Consider the following 15806-nt stretch of genomic DNA (forward strand, 5'->3'; position numbering starts at 1 on the left):
TTATTTTTTTTTTTTTTTTGTGAGTTTATAAAATTTAAAAAAAAAAAATAAAAAAGACACATTTATATGAAATTGTTCAATATATGAATGTGCAATAAATTTGTTACATTTCTTAAATATATTTATATTTTTATATTATGTTATACTATACTATACTATATTTTATTTTCAAGCATATTTTATTTTCTTATTATTTTATTTTATTTTATTTTGTTTATGTATATAATTTTTTTTTTTTTTTTTTTTTTTGTGTATATGGGGTTTAGTTTTTCTCAAAGGCGATAATAAGGAATGAGAAAACGAATCCACATAAAAATCCAACAATATGATTAAAGTGACTTACATTTTCTAAAAGTAAGGATGATATAAATGAATAAAAAAAATTATAAAGAAAGGATGTATTAATAACATAATGATTTTTAAAATAGAAAAAGATGACATGAGTTATATGCATTCCATATAAAGCATATATAGCTGAACTACTTCCACATATAATTTTATTATTTTTAAAATTGAATATTTTTTTGTTAATATAATTCTGGTCTATTATATCATTAAGATATATTTCTTCATTTTTTTTTTTAAAATGATTATAATAAGATATTAAATTTGAAAAAAATCCAGATAATAAAAATATAAGAAATATTTGAGTATTTGTATAAACATTTGAAATTAATCTATATATGGATATTAATGAACTCATATTAAAATATAAATGTAAAATATTTTTATGTATAAAAATAGAAGTTAAAAATGTTTTATAATTTCTATTTTTGTATACATCATTATAATTACATTTATATTTTTCACATTTTTGTTCATCTTGTTCTTGTATTAAATTACCTTTATGAAAATATATTTTCCTTTCTTCATTTTTATCAATTCTATTTAAGTATAAATAAAGCAACACATTGATTGATATCAATACTCGATCTAATCTACATTTATTAAAAATATAACTAGCATAAGATAAGTTATAATTATGAAAATGTCTTTTTAATTCTTCACTTTTAAATATCCCTAATAATTTTTTAACTTTTATTGATTTTATACCATTCCATATATTATTAATAGATGATTTTAATGAATATATTGGCTTTATAATTTTCTTATGTTTTAAATGATAATATTTAAATCCATTTTTTTTAAGTATTATTTTTGTACTATTTGTCAAAAAACTTCGAGATTTTTCATAATTTATTTTGTTATGAATAAAGCAATTTCCTTTTTTATAATAGCTTAAAAATAAAATATATATATATATAAAATTAACTATAATATTCATTCTTTATTTATCATTATAAGAAGAGTTGATTTGTTTATATCTTAATTTATTTTATTTTCCAAAAGGTCCAAAATACACCACTTTGTTTATATATATAAAATAATATTAATATATTATATATATATATATATATATAATATATATAGGTAGACATTCACGAATGGGATTTTATATAGTTGTAATGATATTCATCATAATATAATTATATATACTTTTAATTCATCCAATTACATTATGTCTTCTTTTTTTCTTTATATTTCATTTTACTATACATTTTATAAATAATTAAAATAAAGAAAAAAAAAAAAAAAAAAAAAAGAATTCACATTTTTGGGTAAATACTAATTTTCTTATAGTTTACTTTGTGTGTTCAACTTTTCCTTTCACCTTCAACAAAAACAAAAAAAAATAAAAAAAAAATAAAAAAAAAATTAAAAAAAAATTAAAAATTAAAATAAACACATAAAAAATTAAAAATATAATAAAACAGAATAAAATGAAATAACAAAAAATTATATATTTTTTGTATTTCACATGTATATAAAAAAAAATATGTATATTATTATATATGAAATATAAAAATGTGTAAATCTTTGGAATAAAATCTGAAAATATTGAATTAAAATAACTTCATTATTTTTATAACAAAAAAAAATAAAATAAAATTTAATACGATTAATATATATATATATATATATATATATATATATATATAAATATTTAATAATAATAAAGAATTAAGTGAAGTAATCTCGTAATATATATTTTTTTTTTTTTGTGGGAGGGGTATTTTAAAAAAGAAAAATTACGGATTTTCAATATATGACATATATATATATATATATATACATATTAGCTAAAAAAAAAAAAAAAAAAAAAATTATATGGAGATATCAATTTTTTTCCGTTTTTTTTTTTTTTTTTTTTTTTTTTTTAATAACATATATTTTTTAACACTACATATAATGAACAAATAAATTGTTAATATTTTAAGATTATTAATTTTTACCAATGAAAAGAAAAAAAAAAAAAAAAAGGAAAAAAAGAAAAATTGTCCAAATTAATTTTTTCCTTTTTTTTATATTTACATAGTAATATTAATATATTTTATTTGAATTTTTTTCAGTGAATTTAAATGTCTAATATTAAAAAAAAAAATCATAAAATAAAATTAAATAAATATAATTAAATTCGGGATATTTTATAACAATATAATTATTAATATAGTAATTTTTTTTTTTATTTATTTTTCCTTTTTTAAATAAACATTATTAATTTTTTTTAACAACATAATAAAAGTAATAAAATATATAAATATATATATATATATTATATATTTATTGTATTTTTCATCCTTTCCACCTTTATCTTTCTTTTTTCATTTTATTTTAATAACTTCATTATGTAGATCAACGTCATCATATATATATATATTTATAAATATATATTTGAACAATATTATCATATATTTTGAAAGATACACATATATATAAATATATATATATATATATATTTTTGACAGATGGCAGATAACAACAATAATTATAATAATAATATAAATATGGATAGACTAAGTGAGATATTCAAAAGTACTTTAAGTTTAATGAAAAATACAGTGCATGGTTTAGCTCAAAGGTATCTAATTTTTTCTTTTTAATTAAAAAATTTATATATATATATATTACCATATGTGTATTATATATATATCAATATATATATATATATTAGTATGGTGAATATTCTTTTATGAATCTTTCTATACAACTATATATATTTATTTTGTTTTATTTTTTTCTATTTTATTTATTTATTTAATTTATTTATTTTTTTTTTTTTATTTTATTTTATTTTTTTTTTTTTTTCCTTTTAGAAATGAAACGATTTATAATTTATTATATATGAGCGATAGTATGCAAAACAAAAATGACAACTACAATGAGATGTTATCAAATGAAATGACTTTTAACAAAAATATGATAATAGTAAAATTATATAAAACTTAAATAAATAAATAAATATATATATATATATATATATATATATATATATATATTATCATTTATATTATTGAATAATTATATATATTATTTACATTTGTACAAAACATTTTTATATAATTAGCACAAATAAACTTATATATATTTTCCTTTTTTTTTTTTTTTTTTTGTAGAAATGGGTAATAATAGCTATTATTTTGTATTTGATATTTATGCTATTCTCATATGTGTTCGTCAACTACGTTTTGTTCTACGCAGTCATATTTTTTGTTTGTGTTCTTATTATTAAATATTTTGTCTATCATTTTAATAATAATGAAATTGAAGTTTTAGAGAATTATCAAAGTTTTGAAGACAACACAATATAAAACATTTAAATGGAAACACAGAAAAATGAAAAATGAAAAATGAAAAATAAAATAAACTAATGCATATATATATATATATATATATATATGTATATAATAAAATATACAACATATATTATTTTTAGTTTTATATATATACAAAATATAATCAATTTATTTTATTTTATATTATTTTTATTTATTTATTTTTTTTTTATTGCTCTACTTTTTTTTAAGTTATGATTAAATTTTTTTTCATTCTCCTATTTTTTTTAATTTGTAATTAAAGGAAAAAAAATCAAAAAAATAATAAATAAGTAAAAAAAAGATAAAAAAGAAAAAAGAAACATCACTAAATTTATACATTAAATATGTGAAAATAACATCATTTGAAAAATTTTTTATTTATATATATAATAATATTTATACACTATATTTCATTAATAGTTTTTACCTAAGTTTTATCTATCTTATGATATATACATATATATATTATATATATATATATATATTTTTTTTTTTTAACTTGTTTAAGTAATAACTTTATTAATTGATAACTATATTAAATAATATATTTTTTTGAAAATTTATAATAAGTAGGGAAGGGAAATAAAAAAATATTGTATATATTATATGAACGTATAAATAAAAATAAATATATAATTTAATAATTATTTATAATAATTTTTCATTCTTTATTTTATTTATTTTATTAATTAATTATAAATTGAGAGTGTTTATATCTTTAGTATAAAAGATTAACATATATATATATATATATATATATATATATTTATTTATTTATATAGATATAGAAATTTTGCTTCTATATTATTATAACATAATTATTGTTTGTAAAAATATGAGCAACGAATATACAAATAAAGAAAAGCTTGATGTTATGGACGATACCATTGAGGTACGTTCCATGTGTATAAATTGTGAGAAGGAGGGACTAAACAAGATTGTAAAAATAAATATTCCTTATTTTAAGAATGTTCTAATACATTCATTTGAATGTGAGTTTTGTAATTATAAAAATAATGTCATACAAGATTTGAATCAAATAAAAGATAAAGGGGTAAAAATAAGTATGAAAATAAATAATAAAGAATTATTGGATAGGCAATTGATTAAATCAGAATATGGTGTTTTAAAAATACCTGAGATAGATTTTGAAATACCAAAAGAAACCCAAAAAGGTTCCATTAATACTATCGAAGGGTTTTTACATACAGCTTTAAATAACCTAACAATATATTTGAAAGAAATAAAAAATATGTATAATGAGGCAAACACAATTACGGCAAATGAAGCAAATGAAACAAATGAAGCAAATGAAGCAAATAAATCAAATTTAACAAATGAAGCAAATAAATCAAATGTAACAAATTTAACAAATGAAGCAAATAAATCAAATGTAACAAATTTAACAAATTTAACAAATTTAACAAATAAATCAAATGATTTTAAATTAAATTCAGGGGAGAATCCTGAACAAAAGGATAACATAGTATCATCAATAGATGAAGAAAAAAATAATAATAATGATGAAAATCATAATGAAAATAATTTAGGAGCTAATACAAATGGAACATGTCAACAAATTACTATAGAAAATTATATTAAAATGATTGAAAACACTGTTCAAAATTTAAGCAAATTTGTTATATTAAAGGAATTCCCTTTTACTATTCAAATAATTGATCCCTCAGGATTAAGTTCACTAGAACATTATGAAGATGATTTAAAATATAAGATAGTTCATATTGAATATTATAATAGAACTAAAGAGGAATTAAATGAACTTGGTTTTTATGAAGAATATTTTGAAGAAAATGAAAAAACAAATGATATTAATTCAAATATGATCGGAACAAATACAAATGAACAACAAAATATAAAAAAAGAAAATTTCGATTTTATAAAAAAATATATTCATATGAATGATAATAATAATAATAATATACATGGAAGTAATAATAATACAAATACTACCATGAAATATAAAACCTTAAGTAATGAAGAAGAAGCAAAATTAATTGAATCATTTGCTTCAAATTGTCCATGTTGTAATCATATGGGTATGAATAATTTTTGTGAAATTAATATACCTGGATTTAAGAAATGTTTAATACTTTCTTTTGTTTGTCCAAATTGTAATTTTAAAACAAGTGAAATTAAAAGTAGTGGTGAAATTAATCCAAAGGGTAAAAAAATTACCTTAACAGTTAATAATAAAAATGATTTGAATAGATTTGTAATAAAATCAGAAACAGCTTCTATCAACATTCCAGTAGTTGAACTAACATCAGATTATGGTACTCTTGGTGGTACTTTAACTACGGTTGAAGGATTAATTATGAAAATTATTGAATCTTTGGAGGAAAAATTTAAATTCTTATTAGGAGATTCAAATATAAATACTCATCAATATGAAAATGAAAATACACCTAATGCAGTTAATAATAATGTAGATACTACGAGTTACAAAATTAGGGAACTTATTAAAAAATTATATAAATTGTGCAAAACCGAGGAATTTTGTCCTTATGATTTAATAATTGATGACATTGCATCCAATAGTTATATTTCTAGTGATGTAGTAGGAGAGGATCAAAATTTAAACGAAGAAGAATATGAAAGGACATATGAACAAAATGATATGCTAGGTATTACATCCATGCAGACAGAGAATTATTAAATATTGATTCTTCATAATATCTATTACGATTATATAATATATATATATATATATATATGTATATAATCAAACAATTAAATTTTGTCTTATTATTTTTATATATATTTAAAAATGTGAAGGATTCATATTTATACAAATATTTTACGTAAATTCATAAATGTTCAAAGAAAAAATAAATGATAGTTTTATACATGTATAAATTTTATCATTTTTTTTTTTTACAATTTTTATTTTTCATATTAAAAATGGAAACATTTTTTTTCGTATAAATGATTTTATAATGATGTCATATGTTCATATATATATATATATATATATATATATATATATATATATATATATATATATTTTCGTTTTATTTTTATATTATTTTTTTTTATTATTTTATTTTTTCTTTCCATTGGTAATAAATGAATAATACTTTTATTTTAAAAATATACCTACAAATAATATTAACATGTCTATATGAACATAGAATATATTTATATGAAATGTATTTTTTAAATATCAAATTTTAAATACAAAAATTTTTGTACGATATGGTTTTTATTTTTAAATTTCCTTGGTTTATTTAATAAATATGTATGCTAACGTAAAAATATGAACACATATATATGTATTATTAATATTCCTTGGCTAATTTTTTTTTTTTTTTTTTTTTTTTTTTGTTTTTAACTTTAATAAGAATGTAAATAAAAATTGATTATACACACGCGCACACACAACAAAAAAAAAAAAAAAAAAAAAAAAAAAAAAAAGACAAGACAGGAAAAATATATCCTACATGTTATATATATATATATATATATATATACATTTTTATTTTATTTTACATTTAATTTTACACTTGATTCGTATACATAAAATTTTTAAAAAAATTCCAAAAAAAAAAAAATTAATATATATATATATATTTATTCATTTATTTATTTATTTTATGCATATATTATATTATGAGAATTATTTTATATTTTATTACCTAATTCTATATAATTGTTTTCCATGATATTATATTTATATTAAAAGTTATATAAAGACAAATAAATAAGGATCCGTAGGTTTTAATAAAATTCTATTATACTAGGCTAATATATATATACACAATATAACAATATATATATTATATATTTATATGTATGACATTCTTGATATATATTATATAATTTTTGTTACAATTTTTTTTTTTTTTTTTTTTTTTTTTTTTTTATATTAAATTGGCATAGTTAAAAATTCATTAAATATTCATTGTTCTATATACGTTTCCTTTTTTATTTTATTTTATTTTATTTAATATTTTTGTCTATTTGTATTTATTTGTTATAATATATATCCAAAACTTGTCCAGTCGTTTGGTATATGATTAAATATAAGATATATAGGGGAAGATAATCACAACAAACGTATATATATTTATATATATAATTTTTTTTTCATATATCCTCCTCTGTTATACGTGTATACATATATATATATATATATATGGGAAGTCATCTACACCTTATGTTAAGTAGTAAAAATTTTGTTTGAACAAAATGAAAATGTCAGTAACTCTTCGTCAACATTTCTGGAAAACAAAATTGTGCCCTTTACATATGGAGAACAGGTGTAATGAAGGGAGCAATTGTGATTATGCTCATTCTATAGAAGACTTAAGATCTATTCCTGATTTGAAAAGAACTAAATTATGTTACAAACTATTAAAGGGAGAGAAATGTTTTAATAAAAAATGTAATTATGCGCATAATCAAGATGAATTAAAATCTGCACAGAATTTATTTGCATATAAATCATCTATGTGTAAATTTGTAGCAAATAAAAGATGCTTGAATGGTGCTACATGTCGTTTTGCTCATTCAGTTGATGAATTAAGGATTCCAAGGATACCTGATATTTTATTAGAAAAGAAAGATAATAACCAAACGGATGGGGGAAACAAGGATCTCCTAAATATAGGAATCGATAATAATAATAATAATATGTTGAATGAACTAAATAGTAGCCATAAGAAAACAAGAAATAGAAATAATTTTAATAATAATTTAGATATGCTTATAAATAACTTTAATGAAATGCACCTTATTAATAATGATTATATGAAGAATTATAATAATTCATTAAATATTCATAACAAAGGTGAAAATAATTATGATAATATTATTAATATGAATAATTATAATGATAATGGAAATACTTTTGTTGATCATGTCAACGATAATTTTTGTGATAAAATTTTTAATAGTCATTTGGATAATAATATGAATATTCACATGAACAACCACGTGAATAGTAATATAAACAACCACGTGAATAATAATATGAACAATCACATGAATAATAATATGAACAATCACATGAATAATAATAATAATAATAATAATAATAATATGAACAACCACATAAATAATAACATAAACAACCACATGAATAATAACATAAACAACCACACAAATAATAACATGAATAATTACATAAACCATAATATGAATAACCATTATAGTAATTATTCGTATGGTACATATGATAACCGTTCTATGCAAAAGAATTGTGAACTAAAATATCAAGATGATATGAAAAAGAAAGAAAAAAATAAATATAAAAATAAAGGGAAACTATTAAAGAATGAAAAAAACAATCCTAATTACATAGGGAAGCAAAACAATAGCAGTACAGAAAAAAATAAAAAAACAACGAAAAATTGTATCATGAATAGTACTTCTTCGTCTTTGAAAAATACCGAAGATAAAAGTTATGATAGTAACACAACCATATCTTCAAGCTTAAATTATGTAGATGAAGACAAGAACAAAACAAATGAAGATTCTTTCGCAAGCCCTACTTTTGAAAAAGTTGATAAAAACCAATATCATGCAAAAACAGAAGAAAATATAAACATGAACCATATGGGGAAATCAAATAACAAAGATGATTCAAAAGATGAGACGAATAAATTAGAAATAAAGAAAAATGAAAAATTAAATATAAAAGATATATATGATGAAAATAAAAATATATATATATGTGATTCAAATAAACAGAATAATAATATGAATAATATAAAAGATAAAAAGAAAAAAAATAATATTATGGCTAGTCAAACAAAGGAAGGAGAAAATAAAATAAACTGTACAGAATATGAAAATTTTACTAATTCTTGTTTATATAAAAAAATAAATATAAATCAAAATATTCCAAATTATTACAATTATCCAAATTATCACAGTTATCCGAATTATGACAATTATCCTAATATCTACAATTATCCGAATATACATAATTATCACAATTTTCAAAATCTATCAAATATTAAAAGTTACAATCCTTATTTCAATTATATACAAACAAATGATAAAATAAGTAAGGCAGACACATGTGTAGATAATCAATATTCTCAATATATTAATCCAAATGAATATGTTTTTTATGATCATCAAAATAATATACAGTATGCTCCACCAAATTATTATGGAAATTATTTATATTATTATGCGGCTCCATATGGTTATGGACCTGTTGGTTTACCAGAAAAAGTAGTACATAATAACTCTCCTAATGAAAAGATAATATTTAATGATAATAGAGGAGAAGAGTATACAAAAAATGAGGAGATTAGCATAAAGGAGGCTGAAACCGAAATTGAAGAGGATAAATCTGATGATACGAATAATAAAGTGGAAGATTCTGATGAATTAAATAGTGTATCACCAAAATGTCAAGAATATACTTCAAAGGAACAAATATATGAAAACAATATATATAAAGAAAGTAAACATGAATTTGATATATATGAAGAAAATGTGTTACAAGTAGATACAGAAGAGGATAATATTAATGAGCAGGATATATCTGTGATAAAAAATTACAAAAAAGTGAATGAAAAATGTAGTATGGAAGAAAATGTGAAAGGTGAAGATTCAAAAATATGTTCTTTAGATGACATAAAGGCAGAAGATACTATAAAAAATAATGAAAACTATTATATAACTAATGCAAATGAAAATGTAAAAACGTATAGTATTGAAAACATTATGAATGAAGAATTTACGAACAAATCTATTACTCTTAACACAGAAAATCCAAACACACAAAATAAAGATGAGACACAGAATAATGAAGAAGTACAAATATCTTCAACCACTTTACATAAAAATGAAGAAGAAATAAAAACGAAAGATATGAAAAATTATCATAAAGAAAATAAGTCAAAAAGAAAGAAAAAAATATCCAAGTTAGTATCTTTAAAAGATTTCAAAAAGAAAAATATTAGAAATAATAATATTATAGAAAATGGAAAAAATACGAAATTAAATCCTGTTCCTTCATCTGTATATAGTTATATTGGAAATACAATTAATGCTCAAGGTGTAAATTATGATACAACGTATATGAAACCATTGTCTAATGATATGGATATATATATGAACAATCTATATGATATAAATCCTCTCAATAATGATTATATAAATTATAATTTGAATAATAGGAATTATGGTTATTATTACTGTTCTTATCCTAATCCTTCTATTTTTAATGATGAAGTATATTTAAATTAGAGAAAAATATGAATAAATATAAATAAATATAAATAAATATAAATAAATAAATAAAAATATATATATATATATATATGTTAATGTTATGGATTCCTTTATTATCACGTACTTATAAAATATAGTATGTCGTATATAGCTATTCAGTAGGTAATACATAAAAAAAAATATATATTTTTTCTTATATATATATATATATATATATTTTTTTTTTTTTTTTTTTTTTTCATCATAAAAATTGTCTTTTGGTGTTATAATTTTTATTTATTTATTTTTTTTTTTTTAAATGAAAAAAATTTTAAGCCTTACATAAAAATTATTCCCTATTTTTTCAAGGGGAAATCAAATTGTGACAACCCTTGTGTCTTATATTTTCTTATATTATTCTATTTTTATATTTTATAACTAAAATTAACAAGTATATTAAAAGGAAAAAAAAAAAATTAAATATTATATTTTTACACAAATGCCTTAAGATTAGTGTGATTTTTTTTTGCAAAAAAAAAAAAAAAAAAAAAAAAAAACTTAAAAACAGTTCTTCATATTATGAATAAATTAAAAAAATAAAACATATATGCATATTTATATTGTAAAAAATAAAAAATTTAAAACAAAAATGTAATAATATTATAAAAAAACTTATAAAAATATATATATTATTTATTTGTATATATATATATATATATATATATATATATATATATTTATTTATTTATTTATATATATGACATATTATATTAATCTTCTTTTTCAATTTAAAGAAGGAAAAAAAAAAAAAAAAAAAAAAATCAACTGCACATAAATATAATAAACTATATAAGAAAAAGAATGTTTTCATTTAACTATTTTTTTTTTTCTTTTTTTATTTATTTGTATTTATTTTTGTTATTTTTAAACAATGTTATTAAAACGTGACACACAATATATATATATATAAAGTGCCAACTTATTAGAATGATGGAAAAATTATTTGATTATTCTATTTATTCTATATCAATGGATAAATGTAATATATACATATATTATCTTGCTTTACATTCATTTGTTTATTCTATTTTCCCTTTCTTTTCCCTTTGGCTTTTTTATTTTTATTTTTTTACATATCAGTTAATTTTTTTTTTTTTTTTTTTTTTTTTTTCATTATAAATAATTATAACTACTATTTCTTACTTTGCTATCATTTTTGATTATCGGTTTTCTTGTTTTATTATTAAACGATATAATTTGAATGGTATATAATATAATATATATTCATATAATTAAATATATATATATATATATATATATATATAATTATATGTGTGACTAGTTGACTATATTTAATATAAGTCCTTCTTGGAAACAATACTTTTTATTTTGTTATGTATTTTTTTATTTGACTTTTCAAAATAGAAAAAGTTGGATACATTTTTGGGTATTTTGTTCTGAATTAAGTCACATATTTTTTTATCAATGATTGAATAATGCTTTTCTATAAATTTAAAATATAAGTATCCAGCCCCTTGAAAGGTATCACTATATAACCAAAAGAAAAACATAATTTTTAGTTCACCATAAAAGGGTACGACATTCATTAACTTTACTATGAAAGCACTTTCAAAATATGTATAAAATGAATATAATATCCAATATGTTAAAAAATGAATATATTGTAAGGTGTCTTCTGTGGCTTTCTCTTTTTTATTTATTAATAAATTATATGTTTTCAGGGCTGGGCATATTATGCATATTATCATATTTACTAAATGCATAATATTCTTTGGAAGAATGTGTAACCCCATCTTGATTAACTTAAAAAAAAAAAAAAAAAAAAAAAATTAAAAAAACAAAAAAGAAATGTCTATATATTTCTTTTCAATAATAATATTTCGGTAAATATTTTGATACTTAAAAGTTATATAATATTATATATTTATTAATATATTTACTATAAAAATATCTGAAAAGGAAAAAAAAAAAATAAAAAAATAAATAAAAATATCAAAAAATATAAAAATATAAAAATATCAATAATATTACTAATATATGTATATATTTATTATTGGGAGAATGATAAAACAAATGTAACTGGAGATAATAATAAAAAAAAAAAAAAGAAAAAAAAAAAAAAGATTTTTTAATATAAATATAATATAATTATATATAATAATAAATATATTAAGTGAAATATTAAATAATTAATACAGTATTTTCCTTATAATAATAAAAAAATATGCAATATTTTATTAGAAAAAATAATGATATAATATATAATATATTATATATATATTATTTTTATTATGCATATAAATTATTAATGTATTTTAATATATATAAATACATAATTACATATATATATAATATATTTTGCATGTGCGTTTGGTTAATAATTATTTTTTTTTAAATGTTATATATATTATATATATATATTTATATATTATATATATTTTCCCTAGAATATGTACACATAGTAAATATTATGTACATAATATATACATTTATATATATATATATATTATATATTTATATATAAATTTTATTTTATATATGTGTTACCTTGAATGAAAATCTAATAGTAGAAAAAAAGAAGCAGATTTAAAGTTTATATATTTTTTGGGAATGTATTCATAAATATTAGTATATTTTTATTACAAACATGATAATATATAAATTATATGTATGTAAAATTTTTTTCTTTTTTATATATAATATAAAGAATCTTCACAAAACATTTGATTATTATATAAAAAAATAAATAAATAAATTATTCTCTTTTCCTATTATAAATATACAAAATTAATATTTTATACATATATATATATAAATATATATAAAATTTTATTATTATAATTTATAAATATTTTTATTCATATAAAATTTATTATACTTTATTATATAAAAAATTAGTGAAACTTATATATAATTAATATATTAATAAAACAATTTCTTTATTTTACTAAACATTATATTTTCTTTTTTTTCTTTTTCTTTTTCTTTTCTTTTTTTATTTTATTTTATTTTATTTTTATTTTTTTTTTTTTTGGTTTATAATAATATATATAAATATATTATATATATAAAAATAAAATTTTATTTCATTTTGTATATATATAATATTAAAAATAAAAAATTAAACAATTTTATAGTTATTTTATATATTTTTTCTTTTTGAAAACTGAAACAAAAATATATAATAAAATTTATGAAAAAAAAAAAAATATATATAAAAGTATTATATATAATATAATATATATTTTATATTATTAAAACCACGATCATCCCTTTTTTTGAATTCCAAAAAATTATGATATATTTAGTCTTTCATAATTTGCGAAAATATATAAAATCCTTACATTTATATATTATGTATATATATATGTATATTACTTTTTTTCTTTTTTTTCGTAAAATTGTTATAAAGGGTATAAGTATTTTTAATAAAGAAAAAATATTATTAAAAAAATATAACATTTTTCACATTCTATGAAATGTTGAAGAAAATAAAAAAAGAATATTAAAATGATAAGGAAAAGCTTCCTAGGGTTATAAAATTATAGAACAGTTGTTGTTTTATTAAATTTTCCACTTTTTCTATATAGGTATATATTATATTTTTAATGCATAATTATTAGTATTTCCTTATTATTTCTAGAAATTATAAGAAAATTATATTCAAATTTTACCATATAGTAAAACGATAATATATATATATATCCATATAATGATTTGTTATTCCATGTTATATTATAACTATATACCTTAATATATAAATAAATGTATATCAACATATATATAATCTGTGAACGCCTCATAAAACAAATACGCAAAGAAAAAATAATACAGGGAAATAATAAAAGTTCTAAATAATATAATAATAATTTCATTTACTCATTTGGCATTTAAAAATATTAACATTCTTCTTACAGAATAATACATAAAATAGATAACATTATATACACATATTCCCAAATATCATATATCTTTTATTACTTTATATATATATATATATATATATATATATATAAGATTTAAGAAGTACAATTATACAGTAGATCACATAAATTTATTTGAACCCAGCAAACTCTCAATATATTAATATATATTATTTTATATTCTCCAATTTTTTTTTTTTTTTTTTTCTAACGACATATAACAATATATAAGTAAGTCACATGAAAATATAAATCTTTTATATATAACAAAAAAATGATAAAAACAGAAAGATTGGAAACTGAAAAGAACAGAAAAAAAAAAAAAAAAAACTATTATTTTATACATATATTGTATATTATATCTAAATATAAATATATGGAACGCAAACATATATAATATTTGTACTTATATACAAAATATGATATATAATACATATTAAAAAATATTTTAATGGATAATTTAAATTTATATTATATTTATATTATGCCTCGTAATATAAATATATTAGGAGTATGTTTTCTATATATATGTATTTTTTTTTCTTTTTTTTGTGTTATAGTTTTCTTTAATATATATATATTAAATATGATGATATTATATATAATTTAATCCTTTTACTTTATTATTAAATATTTCTTAACATTAAAATTATATTATGTATTTATTTTCTTTTTATAACTTAAGAAGGTACATATAAATTAAGAAAAAGTGGTAATATCCTAATATCTTTCAACAAAAAATATATTTTAAATTATAAATATATTTTATGATATATGTATAAATATATAAATATATATATATATATATATATATAATATATATAATATAATAATGTATACATAACTAGGTACCCTTAGATCACCTTATATAAAATAATACTTGCAAATATTATATAAGCAAAATATAATATATATATATATATATATTTAAATATTATAACAAAATTTATTATTAAAAAATATAATTATGTATCACTTTATATATATATATATATTATATATATATATGTATAAT

At 17.1% G+C, this 15806-nt stretch overlaps 5 protein-coding genes across 5 annotated transcripts; 3 read left to right on the top strand and 2 right to left on the bottom strand.

The window, feature by feature from the left end:
* Positions 1–262: 262 nt before the first annotated feature.
* PF3D7_1358300 (rhomboid protease ROM7, putative) lies at positions 263–1285 on the bottom strand (the record flags this gene model as incomplete). The annotated part of the gene is made up of 1 exon (XM_001350258.1): positions 263–1285. One exon carries the CDS (start codon positions 1283–1285, stop codon positions 263–265), a length of 1023 nt encoding a protein of 340 aa, XP_001350294.1.
* A 1522-nt stretch (positions 1286–2807) lies between these two features.
* PF3D7_1358400 (conserved Plasmodium protein, unknown function) lies at positions 2808–3650 on the top strand (the record flags this gene model as incomplete). The annotated part of the gene is made up of 3 exons (XM_001350259.1): positions 2808–2920; positions 3156–3267; positions 3456–3650. 3 exons carry the CDS (start codon positions 2808–2810, stop codon positions 3648–3650), a joined length of 420 nt encoding a protein of 139 aa, XP_001350295.1.
* An 841-nt stretch (positions 3651–4491) lies between these two features.
* On the top strand, positions 4492–6333 carry PF3D7_1358500 (zinc finger protein, putative; the record flags this gene model as incomplete). Its single annotated transcript, XM_001350260.1, has 1 exon — positions 4492–6333. The coding sequence occupies one exon, from the start codon at positions 4492–4494 to the stop codon at positions 6331–6333; it is 1842 nt and encodes a 613-aa protein (XP_001350296.1).
* A 1532-nt stretch (positions 6334–7865) lies between these two features.
* On the top strand, positions 7866–10883 carry PF3D7_1358600 (zinc finger protein, putative; the record flags this gene model as incomplete). The annotated part of the gene is made up of 1 exon (XM_001350261.1): positions 7866–10883. One exon carries the CDS (start codon positions 7866–7868, stop codon positions 10881–10883), a length of 3018 nt encoding a protein of 1005 aa, XP_001350297.1.
* Positions 10884–12199: 1316 nt separating this feature from the next.
* On the bottom strand, positions 12200–12661 carry PF3D7_1358700 (YOP1-like protein, putative; the record flags this gene model as incomplete). Its single annotated transcript, XM_001350262.1, has 1 exon — positions 12200–12661. The coding sequence occupies one exon, from the start codon at positions 12659–12661 to the stop codon at positions 12200–12202; it is 462 nt and encodes a 153-aa protein (XP_001350298.1).
* Positions 12662–15806: the final 3145 nt, after the last annotated feature.

Source organism: Plasmodium falciparum (assembly GCF_000002765.6).
Source record: "Plasmodium falciparum 3D7 genome assembly, chromosome: 13".
NCBI lineage: Eukaryota > Apicomplexa > Aconoidasida > Haemosporida > Plasmodiidae > Plasmodium > Plasmodium falciparum.